This window comes from Oncorhynchus tshawytscha, linkage group LG14, assembly GCF_018296145.1.
Source record: "Oncorhynchus tshawytscha isolate Ot180627B linkage group LG14, Otsh_v2.0, whole genome shotgun sequence".
Lineage (NCBI taxonomy): Eukaryota > Metazoa > Chordata > Actinopteri > Salmoniformes > Salmonidae > Oncorhynchus > Oncorhynchus tshawytscha.
The window spans coordinates 3,216,463-3,237,359 of record NC_056442.1 but is presented as its reverse complement, the minus strand read 5'-3'; the positions used below and the strand labels follow the sequence as shown (position 1 = coordinate 3,237,359).

The 20,897-nt window shown below is 47.5% G+C and overlaps 1 protein-coding gene across 2 annotated transcripts; it reads right to left on the bottom strand.

Annotated features, from left to right (window-relative positions):
• Positions 1–2,299: 2,299 nt before the first annotated feature.
• On the bottom strand, positions 2,300–16,565 carry cracdlb (cracd like b). Of its 2 annotated transcripts, XM_024403831.2 has the most exons (11): positions 16,373–16,564; positions 8,313–8,390; positions 7,945–8,101; positions 7,681–7,816; positions 7,422–7,583; positions 7,101–7,169; positions 6,779–6,973; positions 5,230–6,637; positions 4,883–4,927; positions 3,021–3,631; positions 2,300–2,850 (listed from the first exon to the last, which is right to left on the bottom strand). In XM_024403831.2, exons 2-11 carry the CDS (start codon positions 8,359–8,361, stop codon positions 2,689–2,691), a joined length of 2,994 nt encoding a protein of 997 aa, XP_024259599.2. In that variant the 5' UTR covers positions 8,362–8,390; positions 16,373–16,564; the 3' UTR covers positions 2,300–2,688. The 2 variants fall into 2 exon arrangements, with proteins under 2 accessions (XP_024259599.2, XP_024259602.2); XM_024403834.2 differs by lacking the exon at positions 4,883–4,927 and having other exon boundaries at positions 16,373–16,565.
• Positions 16,566–20,897: the final 4,332 nt, after the last annotated feature.

Genomic DNA, 20,897 nt, shown 5'->3' with positions numbered 1-20,897 from the left:
CCTGCTCATCTGTGTGAATGTGCCTTAGGCATGCTGCAAGGAGGCATGAGGACTGCAGATGTGGCCAGGGCAATAAATTGCTATGTCCGTACTGTGAGACACCTAAGACAGCACTACAGGGAGACAGGACGGACAGCAGATCGTCCTCGCAGAGGCAGACCCGAACATCACACCTGCGGGACAGGTACAGGATGGCAAAAATAGCTGCCCGAGTTACACCAGGAACACACAATCCTTCCATCAGTGCTCAGACTGTCCGCAATAGGCTGAGAGAGGCTGGACTGAGGGCTTGTAGGCCTGTTGTAAGGCAGATCCTCACAAGACATCACGGGCAACAACATCGCCTATGGGCACAAACCCACCATCGCTGGACCAGACAGGACTGGCAAAAAGTGCTCTTCACTGATGAGTCGCGGTTTTGGCTCACCAGGGGTGATGATCGGATTCGCGTTTATCGTTGAAGGAATGAGCGTTACTCCGAGGCCTGTACTCTGGAGCGGGATCAATTTGGAGGTGGAGGGTCCGTCACCCGTTTTGTCACCAAAGCCGCATATACTACCCACCACTGCGACCTGTACGCTCTCGTTGGCTGGCCCTCGCTTCATACTCATCGCCAAACCCACTGGCTCCAGGTCATCTATAAGACCCTGCTAGGTAAAGTCCCCCCTTATCTCAGCTCGCTGGTCACCATAGCAGCACCCACCTGTAGCACGCAGTCCAGCAGGTATATCTCTCTGGTCACCCCCAAAACCAATTCTTCCTTTGGCCGCCTCTCCTTCCAGTTCTCTGCTGCCAATGACTGGAACGAACTACAAAAATCTCTGAAACTGGAAACACTTATCTCCCTCACTAGCTTTAAGCACCAGCTGTCATCGCAGCTCACAGATTACTGCACCTGTACATAGCCCATCTATAATTTAGCCCAAACAACTACCTCTTTCCCTACTGTATTTATTTATTTTGCTCCTTTGCACCCCATTATTTATATCTCTACTTTGCACATTCTTCCACTGCAAATCAACCATTCCAGTGTTTTACTTGCTATATTGTATTTACTTTGCCACCATGGCCTTTTTTGGCTTTACCTCCCTTCTCACCTCATTTGCTCACATTGTATATAGACTTATTTTTCTACTGTATTATTGACTGTTTGTTTTGCTCCATGTGTAACTCTGTGTTGTTGAATGTGTCGAACTGCTTTGCTTTATCTTGGCCAGGTCGCAATTGTAAAATGAGAACTTGCCTACCTGGTTAAATAAAGGTGAAAAAAATGGTCTGGGGGAGTGTGTCACAGCATCATCAGACTGAGGTTGTTGTCATTGCAGGCAATCTCAACGCTGTGCATTACGGGGAAGACATCCTCCTCCCTCATGTGGTACCCTTCCTGCAGGCTCATCCTGACATGACCCTCCAGCATGACAATGCCACCACCAGAGTGTGATTTCCTGCAAGACAGGAATGTCAGTGTTCTGCCATGCCCAGCGAAGAGCGCGGATCTCAATCCCATTGAGCACGTCTGGGACCTGTTGGATCGGAGGGTGAGGGCTAGGGCCATTCCCCCCAGAAATGTCAGTCAACTTGCAGGTGCCTTGGTGGAAGAGTGGGGTAACATCTCACAGCAAGAACGGGCAAATCTGGTGCAGTCCATGAGGAGGAGATGCGCTGCAGTACTTAATGCAGCTTGTGGCCACACCAGATACTGACTGTTACTTTTGATTTTGACCACCCCTTTGTTCAGGAACACATTATTCCATTTCTGTTAGTCACATGTCTGTGGAACTTGTTCAGTTTATGTCTCAGTTGTTGAATCTTGTTATGTTCATACAAATATTTACACATGTTAAGTTTGCTGAAAATAAACGCAGTTGGCAGTGAGAGGACGTTTCTTTTTTGCTGAGTTTAGGTGCTCTGTAGAGCATACAGTGTGCACCCAATGGTGCGTTCAGCTGCACGTATCTACCTATGAAGAGTCTTGCGGTCCGCGGCGGTGGAGTTGCCGTACCAGGCTGTGATGCAGCTTGACAGTATGCTCTCGATGGTGCTCCTGTAGAACACTGTGAGGGCCCTCGGGGACAGGGCGAATTTCTTCAGCATACTGAAGTTGAAGAATCTCTGTCGTGCCTTCTTCACTATGGTGTTCGTGTGGTTAGACCATTTCAGATTCTCTGAGATATGTATGTCAAGGAATTTGCAGTTATTGACCATTTCCACGGTGGCCCCATTGATGAGGCAGCCCCATTGTGGTTGATAATAGCTTATTGATGGTTGATTGAGCCCACACAATTCAAACTAGTCAGAATACAATTGACAGTATATTTATTCCAGACAACATGGATCAAGCATGGAGTGATATGTCAAAAGCAGTGAAAAAACTGAATCGGAGTTTGAACCAGCAACCAACAAGAGTATGCCCTCTTGTGCCATAAAAGTCCAGACCTCTTGGTTTAGTGTTGTTATACGCAGTAGTTTAGCATCAGTCTGGCCGATGTGAAATATAAGTAATTTTAAAAATGTAATAGTTAGAAGAGTAAGGCACAGTAAAGGGAAAGAGGTTTTAAACTCTGAAGCCAGTAGGTTCAAATAATCCAGTCAGCAACAAATCATTATTTTATTTCAGTCTTCTTCTTACTCTGTTTAGGAACCTCTTTACCTCCCTCAAACACACACACGCACGCGTGTGCATTTCTCTTAGTCCATAGTCTTGTCACTCCAGGCCAGAGATTTCCTCTTGGCAAGTTCCATCCAGGTTGGCTGACCCCGGTGTGACAATGAGGAGGATGATGATGATGAAGAAGAAGGTATCTCAGGATTTGCGATGTGAATCTCAATTTGACCATTGCTAGATTCCTCCTAAGATAAAATACAGAGATGACATATTACCAACTCAACTGGCTACATTACATCTTAGTTACAAAATGAAGACTTACTCTGGTTGAGTCAGTTGTTTTTCCTCACCACGTGAACTGACCAGGAAAAACGTCTGACCCTAGTGGGGGAGGGGGGCGCAGTCAAATATTTACCATAGTCCCAGTCGGGAGCACTCTTTCTGTCCATTTCTCCACAGGCATCTTCCCAGCTCTCTTCAGAGACGTGGAGGATCTCTCAGGCGCTCCTCGTAGAGTTGGTCTGGTTGGCGTGTGAGGTTGGGAGGACGGTTGTGTCAGCTGTTGAGCTGTTCCTTGTGGTATTGGTTGTGATGCTGTTTGTGTGTTAGGCTGGTCTGAAGGCAATGTTTTGAGTTTAGCTGTCAGATGCATTCCCTGTAGGATTGGTCTACCGGTTGGTATTGGTTGAGATGGTGGTTGTACCACTGGGGGTGATGTTTGTTTTTGCAAGGCTGTTTTTGTGCTTGGCTGTGATTGTGATGAAGGTTGTGTTGATGGCTGAGCTGTTGGTTGTAATCTCGGCTGTGGGGCTGGGGTTGGAGCTGGCAGTGGTGATGGGGTGTACTGGGGCGTTGTTGTCCCCCCTGTCCCAGGCACTGTCTCTGGACTGAGATGCTGTTGGAGACTCCTGGTCTTTTCCCGGGCCATGGACATCCAGACAGGCTCCGATCCAGCTGACCCATTAGACCCAGGGGTCTCAGCCCATCTTGGGAGCCCCAGAGCAGGTCTGGAGGATGGGCCTTTGTCTGAGGAACAATGGGTGACAGTTTTGAAATCAAGTCAAACTTTATTTAAAGTGTATTTAAAAGATACTGTGGTGTTTGATGACTGGAGTTGTGAATCCAATATTTAATCAGATCATCTTCATTTATTCTGTGGTTCATTTGGTTTGGTCGATATTGGCAATATTATGATTGAGGTGAAACAGAGATCTTATTACAAACAGAGCCCCTGTAATTATTTGGACAGTGAAGCATGTTTTCTTCTTTTGGCTCTACACTCCAAAAGCTTGGATTTAAATCAAACAATGACTATGAGGTTAAAGTACAGACTGTCAGCTTTAATTTGAGGGTATTGTCATCCATATCAGGTGAACCGTTTAGAAATTACAGCAGTTTTTGTTCATAGTCCCCCCATTTTAGGTGAGCGAAAGTATTGGGACAAATTCACTTATGCGTATTAAAGTAGTAAAAAGTTAAGTATTTGGTCCCATATTCATAGTACGCAATGACTACATCAAGCTTGTGACTGCACATTTGTACATTTGCTGTTTGTTTTGGTAGTGTTTCAGATTATTTTGTGCCCAATAGAAATGAATGGTAAAAAATGTATTGAGTCACGTTTATTGAAAATAAGAATAGATTATGTTTCTAAACACTTCTACATTGAATGTGGATGCTACCATGATATATGGATAATGCTGAATGAATCATCAATAATGATGAGTGAGAAAGTTCCAGATGCACAAATATTATACCCCCAAAAAATGTAATGGTGAGAGGTTAGCATGTCTTGGGGGTAGGATATTTGTGCATCTGGAACTTTCTTACTTATTCACGATTCATTCCGGATGATCAGTAATCAGTAATCATGGTAGCTTCCACTTTAATATAGAAGTGTTTAGAAACATATTCTATTCTTATATACAATAAAAGTGACTCAAGAATGACACAATACATTATTTACCATTCAATTCTATTGGGCACAAAATTATCTGAAACACAAATGTAAGCATCCAGCAAATTTGTAGAGTCACAAGATTTATGTAGTCATTGAATGCTAGGAATATGGGACCAAATATATAGAGTATAGAGCCAGAGGAAGAAAAAATGCTTCTCCGTCCCAATAATTACAGAGGGCACATATTATTATACAGATCTGGATCCAGTTTTGATTGGAGGGGAAATTGCCCACTGATTCAGAAGTGCTCATTATACTGTAACTACTATTGTATGATTATTAGAGAAGTGTTCAGTGGTTCAGTGGATATATGTTACCTGGGTCTGAAAAGGCATCTACTACCAGGTCAGTATCATCATCATCTAAGGATAGAACCAAGACAGTGCCTAGAGGTGAGTACATGCTATTGAAACAGGGCCCTGAGTAGACTGACATAGCTGCAACCGTGTCAGCTAGAACACCTTGTTAGTGCAAAGTCAGTTAGTGCATAGTCCAAGTTAATAGTTATTCAATATGGACTCAGCGATAAGACGTAGATTCAGAAAGTAAACAGCCTAGTGGGTCAATTTCCGCAACAACTCAGAGCGTTGAACACAAGGCTCAATTTCTCTGCTGAACTATCGACGACGTTCTAGAGGACATACGTTCTAGAGGACATACGTACCTTGGTTCTCGTTGAGTCTGTTTCTGTCAAGGGTGTATGAGGGGGGGCAGTCAGACACTTGTGACGGGCCCTTCCTCGAAGCCTTATTTGCCAAGTCACCCCTGACCTTTGAACTTGTGCCAATTTCGCCTTTGACTGGTTCTGCAGTTGTTGAGACAATATGACACTTAACCCTGAATTCTTGGTCCCTTTGCAAGCGATACTTCAGAGACTGAGAAGTGGTGCGCAGCTTCACTCCGAAAGCACTCCTCCTCTCCTGCTCCTGCTCCTTCTCCTCATTGCCCTCACTCTGCCCATCCCTTTTCTCTCCTCCCTTCAGTCCTGTCTCCTCCACTACTTCTACCTCTGTTTGTACGTTTCTCTCCTGAGGCGAGGGTTGTGGTTGGTTTTCCTTCAGACCTTTAAATGTGACCTGTTCTGGTTTTACCTCTTGCCTTCTGACAGACTCCTGATGAGGGTTCTTGGCCACCAAACCCTCCCCTCCTTTTCCTTCTGCATTCATCTCCTTGTTTCTCGTCCCTGTGTGGGCTCTGCCAGTGGCACTCTTGGAACGCTGTCTCAAGGAGGAGGTGGAGAAACTGTTTGCTCTAGGCAGTGTGTCTTCATGGCCAGTAGGTGGCCCTGTTGTCCTCTGCACCAGGTCCAATTTGGAGGTTTCTTCATTAACGCCCGACAGTGGGACTGCTGTAGTCTCTCTGACAGACTCTCTCTCAAAAGCAGGTCTCGGTGTTTGTCTTATAACGCGAGAGGCATGGGTAGGTAGAGCAGAGTGGCGTGTAGAGCTGCTGGTGTCTGCTAGGCTCACACCCTGTGTGTTTCTGCTCAACCTGTCTCCATTGTTAGAGGTGGCTGGGGTCATATTCTCCTCTGGCTTCTCTTTTGAGGGCAGTTGATTTGTGGTGGAAGGGACATTATCTGATCCATAGACAGGACTGAGAGGCCTGGAGAGGGTCTTTTCAGATGTAGACCCAGACCGACTTCCCTGGTCTGAATTATCCTGGATGAGAGTTCTTGGGCGTTTGACCCGGATAGGTTCCGGGGGCTTCTGTGGCTCCTCCACTGCTGCTGAAGGGGGAGTGGGCAGGCTCGGGGTCTCCAGGATGGAGGTCTTGGTCATGGGTTCTGGTAGAGGAGAGGTCATAGCCTGGAGGTAGAGCGGGTTGGTGGTGACGCGTCCCTCTGTCTCGGAGGACTCTTGTCTCTGTAATACATTTTTCTGACCACCAGGGGGTACTGACTGCCAGGGCTTCTCCTCAGAGTCTTTTGGAGATGAAGAGAACGGTCGCTCCCTCTCCTCCTCTTCCTCTCTGTCCTCGTCCTCCATTCCATCCTGCTCTTCCTCCCTCTCAGACAGGGGCTGGTCTGGGTCCAGGTCACTCAGGCTCTCTGAGCCAAGTCTGCTTGCTCTCTAGTAATGACACAGACAAGAAAAACAGCCCGTTAAACCATGGTCTTATATTTACACTGTAATGAAGGTATTAGAGATTGAAATGCTGCCCAGTACCCACTATGAGGTGTTTTGATGTTACACTACACAGTGAGATCTTACCAGGGGACCTTTCCTTCCCTTGGCGCTGGCCCTCTGGTTCCTGGGTTTAACAGACATGCGGTGACGGGCGGCAGAGCTGTCCAGGCTAGGAGTGTACTGGGCTGGGCTGGTAAAGTCCACTGCAGGGGAGGGCTCTGGATCACAGGGGAAAGCAGGATTCGGGGAGAGAGGACGGGAGGAGGGCTGGGAGAGGCACTGAGAAAGTAGAAAAGCACATTAACAACTGAAATGGACCCAACAAACATGTTTTCGGTGAATGTTGTTAGGATGATCAGTATGTGAATGTGGGATGTGGTGTAACGCAGACAGGAAGTTGCATCACCTGCTCCTCCTCCTCACTTCCTGTCCCTGCTAAACTCAGAGAGCTATGGTGCCTGTGAGTGTCAGGGAACTGGGGATGGAATGGAGGAAGAGGTGTCAATCAGTCAGTCACACTAGGTGTTGGAAGAGTAATGAGGAATGATGATGATAATGGTGATGATTACATTGTGTTTTGCTTGCAAGTTTACCAACAGACTCTACTGACTACAGCAAGGTTTATTCTCTAAAAATAGATGTTATCTCAATGAGACTATCCTGGATAAATATAAGTTAGATCAATTGTATCTATGTGTGTGCAGTAAATGTGATCAGCCCCATTCACCTTGTAGGAAGGACCCTGTGCAGTTCGGTCATGGAACAAGATCTCTGGAGGGCTCTGGGGCAAACCATCATCCTCAGAGGTGGCTCCAGAATCTTCCATTCTCTTTCCAGGGATCAGCAAGGGGGGAGGGCCCAGACACATGTTCTGCCGCTGCAGTTTCAGCTGCCCAATCAGAAACAGTGCATGTGTGATGAGCACACTCCGGGACCAATCACAACAGTAGATTAGATTATAAGGACCCTCCCACCTACGGATTCACCTGCAGTTCTCGTATCCTGCTGTGTACGTTCTCCTGAGACAGAACCCTCGTCGGCTCAGAGGAGCTCTGTGATTGGTCAGCCAGGAAGATGCTGTCATGTGACAGAGCTCTGGACCCCAGTGTATTTGGACCGCCCCTGTAAGTGACACAGTTCAAAAATATGTTTACTACATACATACAGTATTTTCCAGTGGACGTGCTACTTCAACTTGATCAACTTGACATGCTACTATTTCCAGTGAGTGAAAGAGGTCAGATGCTTACAAACAGTCATCCTCTGAGTCGTCGTCCCTCGGAGCTATGACATCAGCAGTGACATCACTGGCGGACTGGCTCTGCTTCATCAGTCCTTCAGTCTCCTTCCTCATCAGACGGCCAAACAGACGACTCTTCAGCAGCTTGAACCGAGACTTCTTCCTCCCTGAAACCACCACGAAGTTACTGTCCTACATTTGGTTTGTTTGCAGAGTCAGACATGAGACTTTTGCTGTGAAGTTCATTCCTGTTTGCATTGCATAATGCACTGTATATGAATGGTGCATTGGGAGTGAATGATTTGCCAGCTACGTATGTCTGTTTACATTGGTTTAGGCATGTCAATCATTTAAAAAGAAAGTAGACAGGTGTTCTACCTGTAAGCTCTTCTCCTGAGTCCTCCACTTCCCCAGCGTTAGTATCCATGACAGGAGAATGGAGTTAGCTGCTCTTACCTAGGAAGAGAGACAGGGCAAGACAAAAATCAGTATTTAGCAACGCCTGAGGGTTCTGTTTGAACAATGGCTCTTCCTGTGAGCCATTCAGGAGCCAGTAGACTGCAGGTTACAGCTCACCTCTATCACACCACTCCCTCCCTGGACAAAGTGTGCTTTCAGGACTGGCCTCAGACTTACTGCCTGAGTATTGGTACTGTGCAGACACTGCCAAATATACCTCTCTATACCCCCCTGGTGATGTGGGTTGGAGCCCTGTCTCAGCCACCCTCTGTCTATACCACCTGGTGATGTGGGTTGGAGCCTTGTCTCAGCCACCCTCTGTCTATACCACCTGGTGATGTGGGTTGGAGCCCTGTCTCAGCCACTCTCTGTCTATACCTCCCTGGTGATGTGGGTTGGAGCCCTGTCTCAGCCACTCTCTGTCTATACCTCCCTGGTGATGTGGGTTGGAGCCCTGTCTCAGCCACCCTCTGTCTATACCTCCCTGGTGATGTGGGTTGGAGCCCTGTCTCAGCACCTCTCTGTCTATACCCCCTGGTGATGTGGGTTGGAGCCCTGTCTCAGCCACTCTCTGTCTATACCTCCCTGGTGATGTGGGTTGGAGCCCTGTCTCAGCCACCCTCTGTCTATACCCCCTGGTGATGTGGGTTGGAGCCCGTCTCAGCCCTCTCAGCCACCCTCTGTCTATACCCCCTGGTGATGTGGGTTGGAGCCCTGTCTCAGCCACTCTCTGTCTATACCTCCCTGGTGATGTGGGTTGGAGCCCTGTCTCAGCCACTCTCTGTCTATACCTCCCTGGTGATGTGGGTTGGAGCCCTGTCTCAGCCACTCTCTGTGATGTGGGTTGGATACCACTCCCTATACCTGGTGATGTGGGTTGGAGCCCTGTCTCAGCCACCCTCTGTCTATACCTCCCTGGTGATGTGGGTTGGAGCCCTGTCTCAGCCACCCTCTGTCTATACCCCCTGGTGATGTGGGTTGGAGCCCTGTCTCAGCCACTCTCTGTCTATACCTCCCTGGTGATGTGGGTTGGAGCCCTGTCTCTGCCACTCTCTGTCTATACCTCCCTGGTGATGTGGGTTGGAGCCCTGTCTCAGCCACTCTCTGTCTATACCTCCCTGGTGATGTGGGTTGGAGCCCTGTCTCAGCCACCCTCTGTCTATACCTCCCTGGTGATGTGGGTTGAGCCCTGTCTCAGCCACTCTCTGTCTATACCTCCCTGGTGATGTGGGTTGGAGCCCTGTCTCAGCCACCCTCTGTCTATACCTCCCTGGTGATGTGGGTTGGAGCCCTGTCTCAGCCACTCTCTGTCTATACCTCCCTGGTGATGTGGGTTGGAGCCCTGTCTCAGCCACTCTCTGTCTATACCTCCCTGGTGATGTGGGTTGGAGCCCTGTCTCAGCCACTCTGTCTATACCTCCCTGGTGATGTGGGTTGGAGCCCTGTCTCAGCCACTCTCTGTCTATACCTCCCTGGTGATGTGGGTTGGAGCCCTGTCTCAGCCACCCTCTGTCTATACCTCCCTGGTGATGTGGGTTGGAGCCCTGTCTCAGCCACTCTCTGTCTATACCTCCCTGGTGATGTGGGTTGGAGCCCTGTCTCAGCCACTCTCTGTCTATACCTCCCTGGTGATGTGGGTTGGAGCCCTGTCTCAGCCACTCTCTGTCTATACCTCCCTGGTGATGTGGGTTGGAGCCCTGTCTCAGCCACCCTCTGTCTATACCTCCCTGGTGATGTGGGTTGGAGCCCTGTCTCAGCCACTCTCTGTCTATACCTCCCTGGTGATATGGGTTGGAGCCCTGTCTCAGCCACTCTCTGTCTATACCTCCCTGGTGATGTGGGTTGGAGCCCTGTCTCAGCCACTCTGTCTATACCTCCCTGGTGATGTGGGTTGGAGCCCTGTCTCAGCCACCCTCTGTCTATACCTCCCTGGTGATGTGGGTTGGAGCCCTGTCTCAGCCACCCTCTGTCTATACCTCCCTGGTGATGTGGGTTGGAGCCCTGTCTCAGCCACCCTCTGTCTATACCTCCCTGGTGATGTGGGTTGGAGCCCTGTCTCAGCCACCCTCTGTCTATACCTCCCTGGTGATGTGGGTTGGAGCCCTGTCTCAGCCCCCTCTGTCTATACCTCCCTGGTGATGTGGGTTGGAGCCCTGTCTCAGCCACCCTCTGTCTATACCTCCCTGGTGATGTGGGTTGGAGCCCTGTCTCAGCCACCCTCTGTCTATACCTCCCTGGTGATGTGGGTTGGAGCCCTGTCTCAGCCCCCTCTGTCTATACCTCCCTGGTGATGTGGGTTGGAGCCCTGTCTCAGCCACTCTCTGTCTATACCTCCCTGGTGATGTGGGTTGGAGCCCTGTCTCAGCCACTCTCTGTCTATACCTCCCTGGTGATGTAGATTGGAGCCCTGTCTCAGCCACTCTCTGTCTATACCTCCCTGGTGATGTGGGTTGGAGCCCTGTCTCAGCCCCCTCTGTCTATACCCCCTGGTGATGTGGGTTGGAGCCCTGTCTCAGCCACTCTCTGTCTATACCCCCTGGTGTTGTGGGTTGGAGCCCTGTCTCAGCCACCCTCTGTCTATACCTCCCTGGTGATGTGGGTTGGAGCCCTGTCTCAGCCACTCTCTGTCTATACCTCCCTGGTGATGTGGGTTGGAGCCCTGTCTCAGCCACTCTCTGTCTATACATCCCTGGTGATGTGGGTTGGAGCCCTGTCTCAGCCACTCTCTGTCTATACATCCCTGGTGATGTGGGTTGGAGCCCTGTCTCAGCCCCCTCTGTCTATGCCTCCCTGGTGATGTGGGTTGGAGCCCTGTCTCAGCCACCCTCTGTCTATGCTCTTACTAGCTGTCTCCCTCTACATTTCCTGCACTACTGTCAAAAATACTAAAAAACATTAAAAAATATATATACATATATTTTAATACATTGTCTCAACAGATTTTGGAGTTGTCGTATTTTAATAACATGTACTTATTTATTTAATATTTAATTATAGCACATTTGATTATCCAGCCGACATACCAGTAAATTACCCTTCATTGATAACAAATAGTTTCACACCCTCTTTTCCTTGAACGAGCTGATAACACCTCTAAACTAAGGCAACGTTTAAGAAACCTAACAAACCTGATAAATGGTCTACTTTTTGTCAGGCGTTAGATATTAGCTTTTCTATTGTCATTGTTCTAGCTATTTATAGTTAATAAATAAGCGCTTTTCATTTGATGTAACTTTTTCTAGTGGTGTGGGGGCTGTGCTTTGGCAAAGTGGGTGGGGTCATATCCTTCCTGTTTGGCCCTGTCCGGGGGTGTCCTCGGATGGGGCCACAGTGTCTCCTGACCCCTCCTGTCTCAGCCTCCAGTATTTATGCTGTAGTAGTTTATGTGTCGGGGGGCTGGGGTCAGTTTGTTATATCTAGAGTACGTCTCCTGTCCTATTCGGTGTCCTGTGTGAATCTAAGTGTGCGTTCTCTAATTCTCTCCTTCTATCTTTCTTTCTCTCTCTCGGAGGACCTGAGCCCTAGGACCATGCCCCAGGACTACCTGACATGATGACTCCTTGCTGTCCCCAGTCCACCTGGCCGTGCTGCTGCTCCAGTTTCAACTGTTCTGCCTTATTATTATTCAACCATGCTGGTCATTTATGAACATTTGAACATCTTGGCCATGTTCTGTTATAATCTCCACCCGGCACAGCCAGAAGAGGACTGGCCACCCCACATAGCCTGGTTCCTCTCTAGGTTTCTTCCTAGGTTTTGGCCTTTCTAGGGAGTTTTTCCTAGCCACCGTGCTTCTACACCTGCATTGCTTGCTGTTTGGGGTTTTAGGCTGTTTCTGTACAGCACTTTGAGATATCAGCCGATGTACGAAGGGCTATATAAATACATTTGATTTGATTTGATTTCTCAAGTCAAGTTTGCCAGTTCAGTGATTATTGTGTCAGCAGTTCCAATTAGTTTCAACAGTATTTCTCTTTCAGCAGATATCATGGAGCGTTTGATTAGAGCAAGCGGACCAGACAAGAGGCTTTCAGCTCCTGTGTTGACTTTGTGCCTGGACCTGAATAGGAGTTGCCTAGCAGTCCACTGGTGACGTGATGTGACATTAAATAACAAGGAGACAAATTAAACACGACCTGAGTTCAACCTTTCCCAGACTTATAATGCTTACACACACGCACACGCACACACATGCACAGACACACACACGGACAGCTCTTTCACACAATGTCTGAAAGAAGACAACAAAAACCAGAGGTTCACCAACGTTCTAAGCACAACCAAACTCCCCCAATCCATCTTTTTCCAAGACGTATCCAAGCAGGGAGAACTCAGGGAGAAGACTGGGTTAGTGCACTGAACCCAGCCAGCAAACCACATGCAGCAACCCAATCTAATACAGTAACCCTGTCTAATACAGCAACCCTGTCTAATACAGCAACCCTGTTTAATACAGCAACCCTGTTTAATACAGCAACCCTGTTTAATACAGCAACCCTGTTTAATACAGCAACCCTGTTTAATACAGCAACCCAATCTAATACAGTAACCCTGTTTAATACAGCAACCCAGTCTAATACAGCAACCCAGTCTAATACAGCAACCCTGTCTAATACAGAAACCCTGTTTAATACAGCAACCCAATCTAATACAGTAACCCTGTCTAATACAGCAACCCTGTTTAATACAGCAACCCAGTCTAATACAGCAACCCTGTCTAATACAGCAACCCAATCTAATACAGCAACCCTGTCTAATACAGAAACCCTGTTTAATACAGCAACCCAATCTAATACAGTAACCCTGTCTAATACAGCAACCCTGTCTAATACAGAAACCCAGTCTAATACAGAAACCCTGTTTAATACAGCAACCCAATCTAATACAGTAACCCTGTCTAATACAGCAACCCTGTTTAATACAGCAACCCAGTCTAATACAGCAACCCTGTCTAATACAGCAACCCTGTTTAATACAGAAACCCAGTCTAATACAGCAACCCAATCTAATACAGTAACCCTGTCTAATACATCAACCCTGTCTAATACAGCAACCCTGTTTAATCCAGCAACCCAATCTAATACAACAACCCAGTCTAATACAGCAACCCTGCTCTGAATCCAGCTGTCAACTGGAACATAATCTCCCAGCAGAGTAGAAGACTAAAGGTCGGTGCAGCTCACTGAGCAACCCAACTACTGAACCACACACAGCAACCAGGCCTTGAACCCTGGTGCCCAGCAGAATGGATATCTGCAGAGAACAAACCCAACAATAGGGAACAGCAGGGGTACTGTCTCTGGTGAAATCCTATCCTGCAGCTACAGGATATTACTGAAGTTGGCTGGCCAGTCCTGATCCAGCTGGCTACAAACAGCACAGTACAGATGCCATATCTTAATTTGATCATCCTGTTGTTGAAGGAATTGTAATTTCCACTTTAAAATGTCAGACTCGACCCCTACAAAACAACCCCTACGAAACATGTTCATTAATTATAATCCACATAACAATTCACATTTCCTGTTGCTGCAGGATTATATTCATGCTGTTTTAACTGGCTCAAATTAAGATACGGCATCTGTATACTACGTATGCACTCTGTGGTAGAAGAGCCTTTAAGCTAACTATCCTCCTTGTTGGCACCAAACGTTCCATGATTAAAACATTCTAATTTGCATTGTAACTAGAAGTGTCAATGTCTCAGGTGTAACTTTTAGTGTCAACATGGTGTCTATTGAGATTCTAAATCAAGCCAAGAGACTGTATATGATGGCTGGCTCTCCATGGCTCTGTCTATCTGTGGATCTGGCGAGGATAAGCCTGTATATTACTGTTTAATGAGATGATGAACTTGTGTAACCTTTTAGACCTCACACACACACACCTGCGGCTGCGACACCTCAGGTCCTTGAGTGCCTGTAGTGACGTCAGCATGGCCGGTTGTTCCCCCAAGGCTATAATGGAACCCCACAGCTGAGCTACTGTATAGATAAGAGGAAACCATCTACTTTTTACAGTGCCACGCATACAATAAAATAATCAGATTAAATGTTTCCGGAGTGTAAATGAATCCATTTGAATAGAAATAGATTTCAGCTGTAGGCAATGAGTGAATAATTAACTGGAAATGGCTGTGAACAATAAACAAAGAATAAACAAAGAAATACATTGTTCAAAGTATAGAAGGTCTATTTATTTATTTTTTTTACACCCCTTTTTCGTGGTATCCAATTGTTTAGTAGCTAGTCTCTTGTCTCATCGCTACAACTCCCATACAGGCTCGGGAGAGACAAAGGTTGAAAGTCATGCGTCCTCCGATACACAACCCAACCAAGCCGCACTGCTTCTTAACACAGCGCGCATCCAACCCGGAAGCCAGCCGCACCAATGTGTCGGAGGAAACACCGTGACAGCCTCTTGGGTCTACCTGACAGCCTCCTGGGTCTACCTGACAGCCTCCTGGGTCTACCTGACAGCCTCCTGGGTCTACCTGACAGCCTCCTGGGTCTATCTGACAGCCTCCTGGGTCTACCTGACAGCCTCCTGGGTCTACCTGACAGCCTCATGGGTCTACCTGACAGCCTCCTGGGTCTACCTGGCAACCTTGGTTAGCATGCACTGCGCCTGGCCCGCCACAGGAGTCGCTGGTGTGTGATGAGTCAAGGATATCCCTACCGGCCAAGCCCTCCCTAACCCAGATGCGGCCGGTTGCGACAGAGCCTGGGCGCGAGTCTCAGAGTCTCTGGTGGCATAGCTGGCGCTGCAGTACAGCGCCCTTAACCACTGCGCCACTGAGGCCCAAAAGTATAGAAGATCTTAACATCGTTTGACCTGCTTACCACAGGAGGCTGGTGGCACCTTACCTGGGGAGGACGAGATTGTGGTAATGGCTGGAGTGGAAGGGGTGGAATGGTATCAAATACACCAAACACATGGTTTCCATGGTTTCTATGTGTTGGATACCATTCCATTCGCTCCGTTCCAGCCATTATTATGAGCCATCCTCCCCTCAGCAGCCCCCACTGCTGCTTACTTACCATGGAAGTAAATAGAAACCAGGTACCAACATGGTCCCTCCCTGGAAAAAGCCTCTAAAAAGGAAGTGTGACTGATAAGTCCTACGTAACAGCACTGCACAATGAGAGCCAAGGGACTCCTCAGCGAGCCAAACAACACAAGCCCAGGGGACCTGACACTTTCAGTGAGTCTCCACACATCACAGCAGTGCAGTGAACACAAAGAATATTACCTGTTGATAATGGAGGGACTAAGGTAGAGAGCTACCCCCTATAATCTATCTCTGGGTACTAGACTAAAGAAATATGAACCGGAACTCAATGGTTTTGGGCTCTCCCTTTAATTAAGGTATTTTAACCAAACAGCCATTATGAAATCTGATTGTCCAGTGAATGATCAGCGATTACTCTGGTCCTGTTCACAACCAGCATTATGCTTTATATACAGAGCAGTGTTGTTTACCAAAGGCAGTTTTATTAGATGACAATGAAGGATAACTTAGGAAAGACAAACACTGTAATGGCAATCATCCTTCTTGCTGGATGAGTGCAGAGTGTTGTTTTTACAGAAACAGGTTGAAGCCTATCTGTAGGCTTCTGGTTTGGCAGTGGAATAATCACACAAAATCTGGAGTTTTCAAAACCCTAGCACGTCCTCTTTTACCTGGAAAAAAATTCCAGAGATCATAACAGTTGTTATTGTTTAGGTCGTCAGACACGATTTGATTCTTATCAATTAATCCCATTTCAGAATGCAGAACTCGTGCTCAACACACTGTAGTTAATAGTTCAAAGGTTATGGAACAAGAAACAGTTGAAATGCTGTACAACACCCTGGAAGATCATATGTTGCAAATTATCTTATCAATTATCATTTTTATCAACAGATACAACTGTTTGTGGGTCGTTTCTAGTTCATTTACAGTAAGAGTCAAGTTCAGTCGGGTGGAATTGTCTTACCCTGTTACTGGAGAGCAGCTTCTTCTTCTTCCTCTCTCTCTCTTTCTCTGTTTTCTCTTTCTCTCCAAGGGGAGGATGTGTCCTTCCACGCACTCACACACATACTAGTCCTCAGCCACCTCACTTCACTGCCATCTGCAAATGAAGGGAATGAGAGAAGGAGAGGTGATAGGAGAGAGGTGATAGGACAGAAAGGGAGAGAGGGAGTGGAGAGAGGGAGAGAGTGAGTGAGAGAGAGAGAGAGAGAGAGGGGAGAGAGAGAGAGAGAGAGAGAGAGAGAGAGAGAGAGAGAGAGAGAGAGAGAGAGAGAGAGAGAGGAGAGAGAGAGTGAGAGAGAGAGAGAGAGAGAGAGAGAGGGGAGAGAGAGAGAGAGACAGAGAGAGGAGAGAGAGACAGAGAGAGAGAGAGAGAGGAGAGAGGCGCTGCAAGGGTAGTGTTCATAGGATCAGTGACAGGAGTGGAAAGCTGTCTTAAATGAACTGTGTACAGAGAACAAATGTGTTGTGTTGTCCTGCATCATTTATCCCCTCTATACCTTTTAGGGTCTTCGGCAAATGTCTACATTTAAAGACATTTCCTAAGTACTCCAATTCAAAAGCATTTAAATGTCTGAATGCAGTTACGTATCTCAGTATGTGTTCATAAAGAGTTAATAATTAGAGTGAATAAGTCACTTTTCTCATAAGTTGTAATTAGTGACCCGTTGTAGGCATTGGGTCTACCTGACAGCCTCCTGGGTCTACCTGACAGCCTCCTGGGTCTACCTGACAGCCTCCTGGGTCTACCTGACAGCCTCCTGGGTCTACCTGACAGCCTCCTGGGTCTACCTGACAGCCTCCTGGGTCTACCTGACAGCCTCCTGGGTCTACCTGACAGCCTCCTGGGTCTACCTGACAGCCTCCTGGGTCTACCTGACAGCCTCCTGGGTCTACCTGACAGCCTCCTGGGTCTCCCTGACAGCCTCCTGGGTCTGGGTCTACCTGACAGCCTCCTGGGTCTGGGTCTACCTGACAGCCTCCTGGGTCTACCTGACAGCCTCCTGGGTCTACCTGACAGCCTCCTGGGTCTGGGTCTACCTGACAGCCTCCTGGGTCTACCTGACAGCCTCCTGGGTCTCCAGTCTTGAAAGACAAGACCCTACAAACATGGATGTTTTCCCCCCTCTGTGTACTTCACTGGTTAATCCTGTGTCCTGTGTTATCTAACATTATTCTGACTACTCCAATTCAAGTACACTGTTACCTGAGTGAAACATTAGCCCCGGTCCTTACAAAAGCAGCCCAGGCAGTCCCACCCACCCAATCAACGGTTAGGCGTCAGACAGCTCACCTTTCTGACACCACCACCTCCACTCCCTCCACTCCCTCCCTGGACAAAGTGTGCTTTCAGGACTGGCCTTCTGAAAATCATTGTGAAATACAAACATGTAATAATACTACCTCTAAGAGTGTGGCCTTATGTTGCCTGTACAGGCAAAGGAGGAACCTGCACACCTCAGCCCAGAAAACATTGACTACCAGAGATAGAAATGTCCAATGTCTTGTGTGTTGCTCCCCAACAAAGAAGGCTTGTGTAAACATTAACCTCGCTGTCATGGTTTCCAGAGGAATGGTGTGGCAAGGGAGAGGCGAGCTAGCATCGGTTCGATTATTAACTATCCTTACTGAGACCCACTTCTTTCTTTCATATTTATGAAGAACATGGGGTGAATTCCAAATGAAGGTATTGCAAGGTACAAGATCTTCCCATTTCAAAGCTTTTCACATTCATCTCTCAAGAGTTCGGTGCATTTCTCAGTGTTCTTCACATACGTGGAACAAGACCCTACAAAACATTGATGTCTTCACCCCTCTGTGTACTTGACTGTTTAAAGTACATGGCAACTTCTGTTGATCCACTATAATGGGAACACCACTGTCATTTTTACATGTTACACTTGAATCATTTAGCAGATGCTCTTATCCAGAGCGACTTGCAGGTAGTGCATTCATCTTAAGACAGCTAGGTGGGACAACCACACATCACAGTCATAGTATGTACATTTTCCCTCAATAAAGTAGCTATCAGCAAAGTCAGAGCTAGTAAGCGGGAAAAAATAAAGTGTGAGTGTTAGTTCACGATAGGGTGTGATTATTTAAGATACTCCTTGAAGAGGTGTTTTCGGAAGATGGGCAGGGACTCTGCTGCCTTGACTTCAGGGGGAAGCTGGTTCCACCATTGCTGTGCCAGGACAGAGAAGAGCATGGACTGGGCTGAGCGGGAGCTGCCCTCCTGTAGGGCTGGCAGAACGGATGCTTAGGTTGGGGTGTAGGGTGTTGAGCATAGCCTGACGGTAGGGAGGGGCATTTCCTCTTACTGCTCGGTACGCCAGTACCATGGTCTTGTGGTGGAAAAAAATCCCATTGATATCCATTCTACTCTTTCTATTTCTATGTAGATGATTTCTGCCATTCTAGAGACCCGCTAGAATAGACATCATCAACCAGATTCGGCCTCGGGACGATTGTTTCTTGAGCGAATGGTCAGGGGGCCAGAACATAATTACAAATCATTTGTAGACTGCAGATTGACCGCAAGAAACACAAACAGATCTAATATTTGACTAAAACATAATAATTTCAACCCTTGCTTACATGTCTAAAGGATCACATACAATGTGTATCTCCATCATGCATAGGAATGTTTTGTAACAGATTTCCAAATTAACAATAAAATAAAATACAGAAAACTTGGGGGGACTAGAAATTCTGCTCTCCTGCATCCTGTAGTCAGGCAGCACCCTGCCATCAACCTGGTGGCACCCTGCCATCAACCTGGTAGCACCCTGCCATCAACCTGGTAGCACCCTGCCATCAACCTGGCAACACCCTGCCATCAACCTGGCAACACCCTGCCATCAACCTGGTAGCCCCCTGCCATCAACCTGGTAGCACCCTGCCATCAACCTGGCAACACCCTGCCATCAACCTGGTAGCCCCCTGCCATCAACCTGGCAGCACCCTGCCATCAACCTGGTAGCACCCTGCCATCAACCTGGCAGCACCCTGCCATCAACCTGGTGGCACCCTGCCATCAACCTGGTAGCACCCTGCCATCAACCTGGTGGCACCCTGCCATCAACCTGGTGGCACCCTGCCATCAACCTGGTGGCACCCTGCCATCAACCTGGCTGCAACCTTTGGATAGTCATTACCTTGGGCAGGGCGCAGACATTCAGCCTACCCAATCTACTTCTGAGACAGAACAGGAGTGTTATGATACACCTGGCACACTGCTAGTCACACCATGAAACTACACCCCTCCCCCCCATACTAATTTCTACAGAGCTCCCTCCACAAGAATAACTAGCTGGTACCCCCATGCTAATTTCTACAGAACACCCCCCACAAGAATAACTAGCTGGTACCCCCCATGCTAATTTCTACAGAACACCCTCCACAGGTATAACTAGCTGGTACCCCCATGCTAATTTCTACAGAGCACCCTCCACAGGTATAACTAGCTGGTACCCCCCATGCTAATTTCTACAGAACACCCTCCACAGGTATAACTAGCTGGTACCCCCCCCATGCTAATTTCTACAGAACGCCCTCCACAGGTATAACTAGCTGGTACCCCCCCCCATGCTAATTTCTACAGAACGCCCTCCACAGGTATAACTAGCTGGTACCCCCCCCATGCTAATTTCTACAGAACGCCCTCCACAGGTATAACTAGCTGGTACCCCCCACTGTGTCTTCACTACTCTCTCTCTCTTCCTCTCTGTTTCTCTTTCCGTTCTCCTTCCCTCTTCAGGGCTTTCCTATTTTAATGCTGAAGGTGACCTTGTTCTCACCTCTTTCCTGGTTATTAGTCTTATTATTGGTCTTATTTCATCTCTCCGAAGCACATCTTTCCACGCCCAATGAACCATATTACACAAAGTCGTAAAATAATGCTGGAAAGAAACAGTGCAAGCTTCTTGTTGTTGTTGTTGATTGATGTGTGATGTGAGAGTATCGGTTCATGCCATAGATACGGTATATTCAAATAGATTGCCGCTTGTGTTTCACAAACCCCTGTGGCATTATCTTTCCTAATGATTGTAAATGCTGTTTCTGATGTTGGGTGTACTGTGCCTGTCCAATCTGTTTAGTTTATTGCAGGATTATCATGTGTCTGTCTAGTCATACAGTAAACATGGTGATCGGTCATAGCACGTATAACCTACTGTACCTGCCTTCTGTTGAGTTAGAGTAGGGAAGGGCGACTTTGATCGGGGTGGGCCCGGGGAAAAAACTGAACTCATCATGCAGCTAGCAGGTCTGCATACCGGACATATGCAGTCAGAGTCGGCCATAGCACTTTGGGGGCCCTTGTGAGCAAAACATTTTAGTGGCAGCAGAGAGAACATTTATGTTTCAGTTCATTTCCTGCAGTTTTCCACATTTTGCCTTTGGGCGTAGAGAAAATGTTTAAAGTTTTAAAGCAAGATTGAGGCAATTATAAACATTTTGCCATTGGGCTGAGAGAAGACTTAGAAATT

Bases quoted from the DNA above. Each gene is read 5' to 3' on its own strand.
- cracdlb (XM_024403831.2), bottom strand. From the start codon at position 8,361: ATGGATACTAACGCTGGGGAAGTGGAGGACTCAGGAGAAGAGCTTACA. The intron at 7,170-7,421 runs GTGAATGGGGCT...TTCCATCCCCAG, and splicing joins CACAGGGTCCTTCCTACAAG to TTCCCTGACACTCACAGGCA. The intron at 3,632-4,882 runs GTAACATATATC...ATTGTTCCTCAG, and splicing joins AGATGCCTTTTCAGACCCAG to ACAAAGGCCCATCCTCCAGA.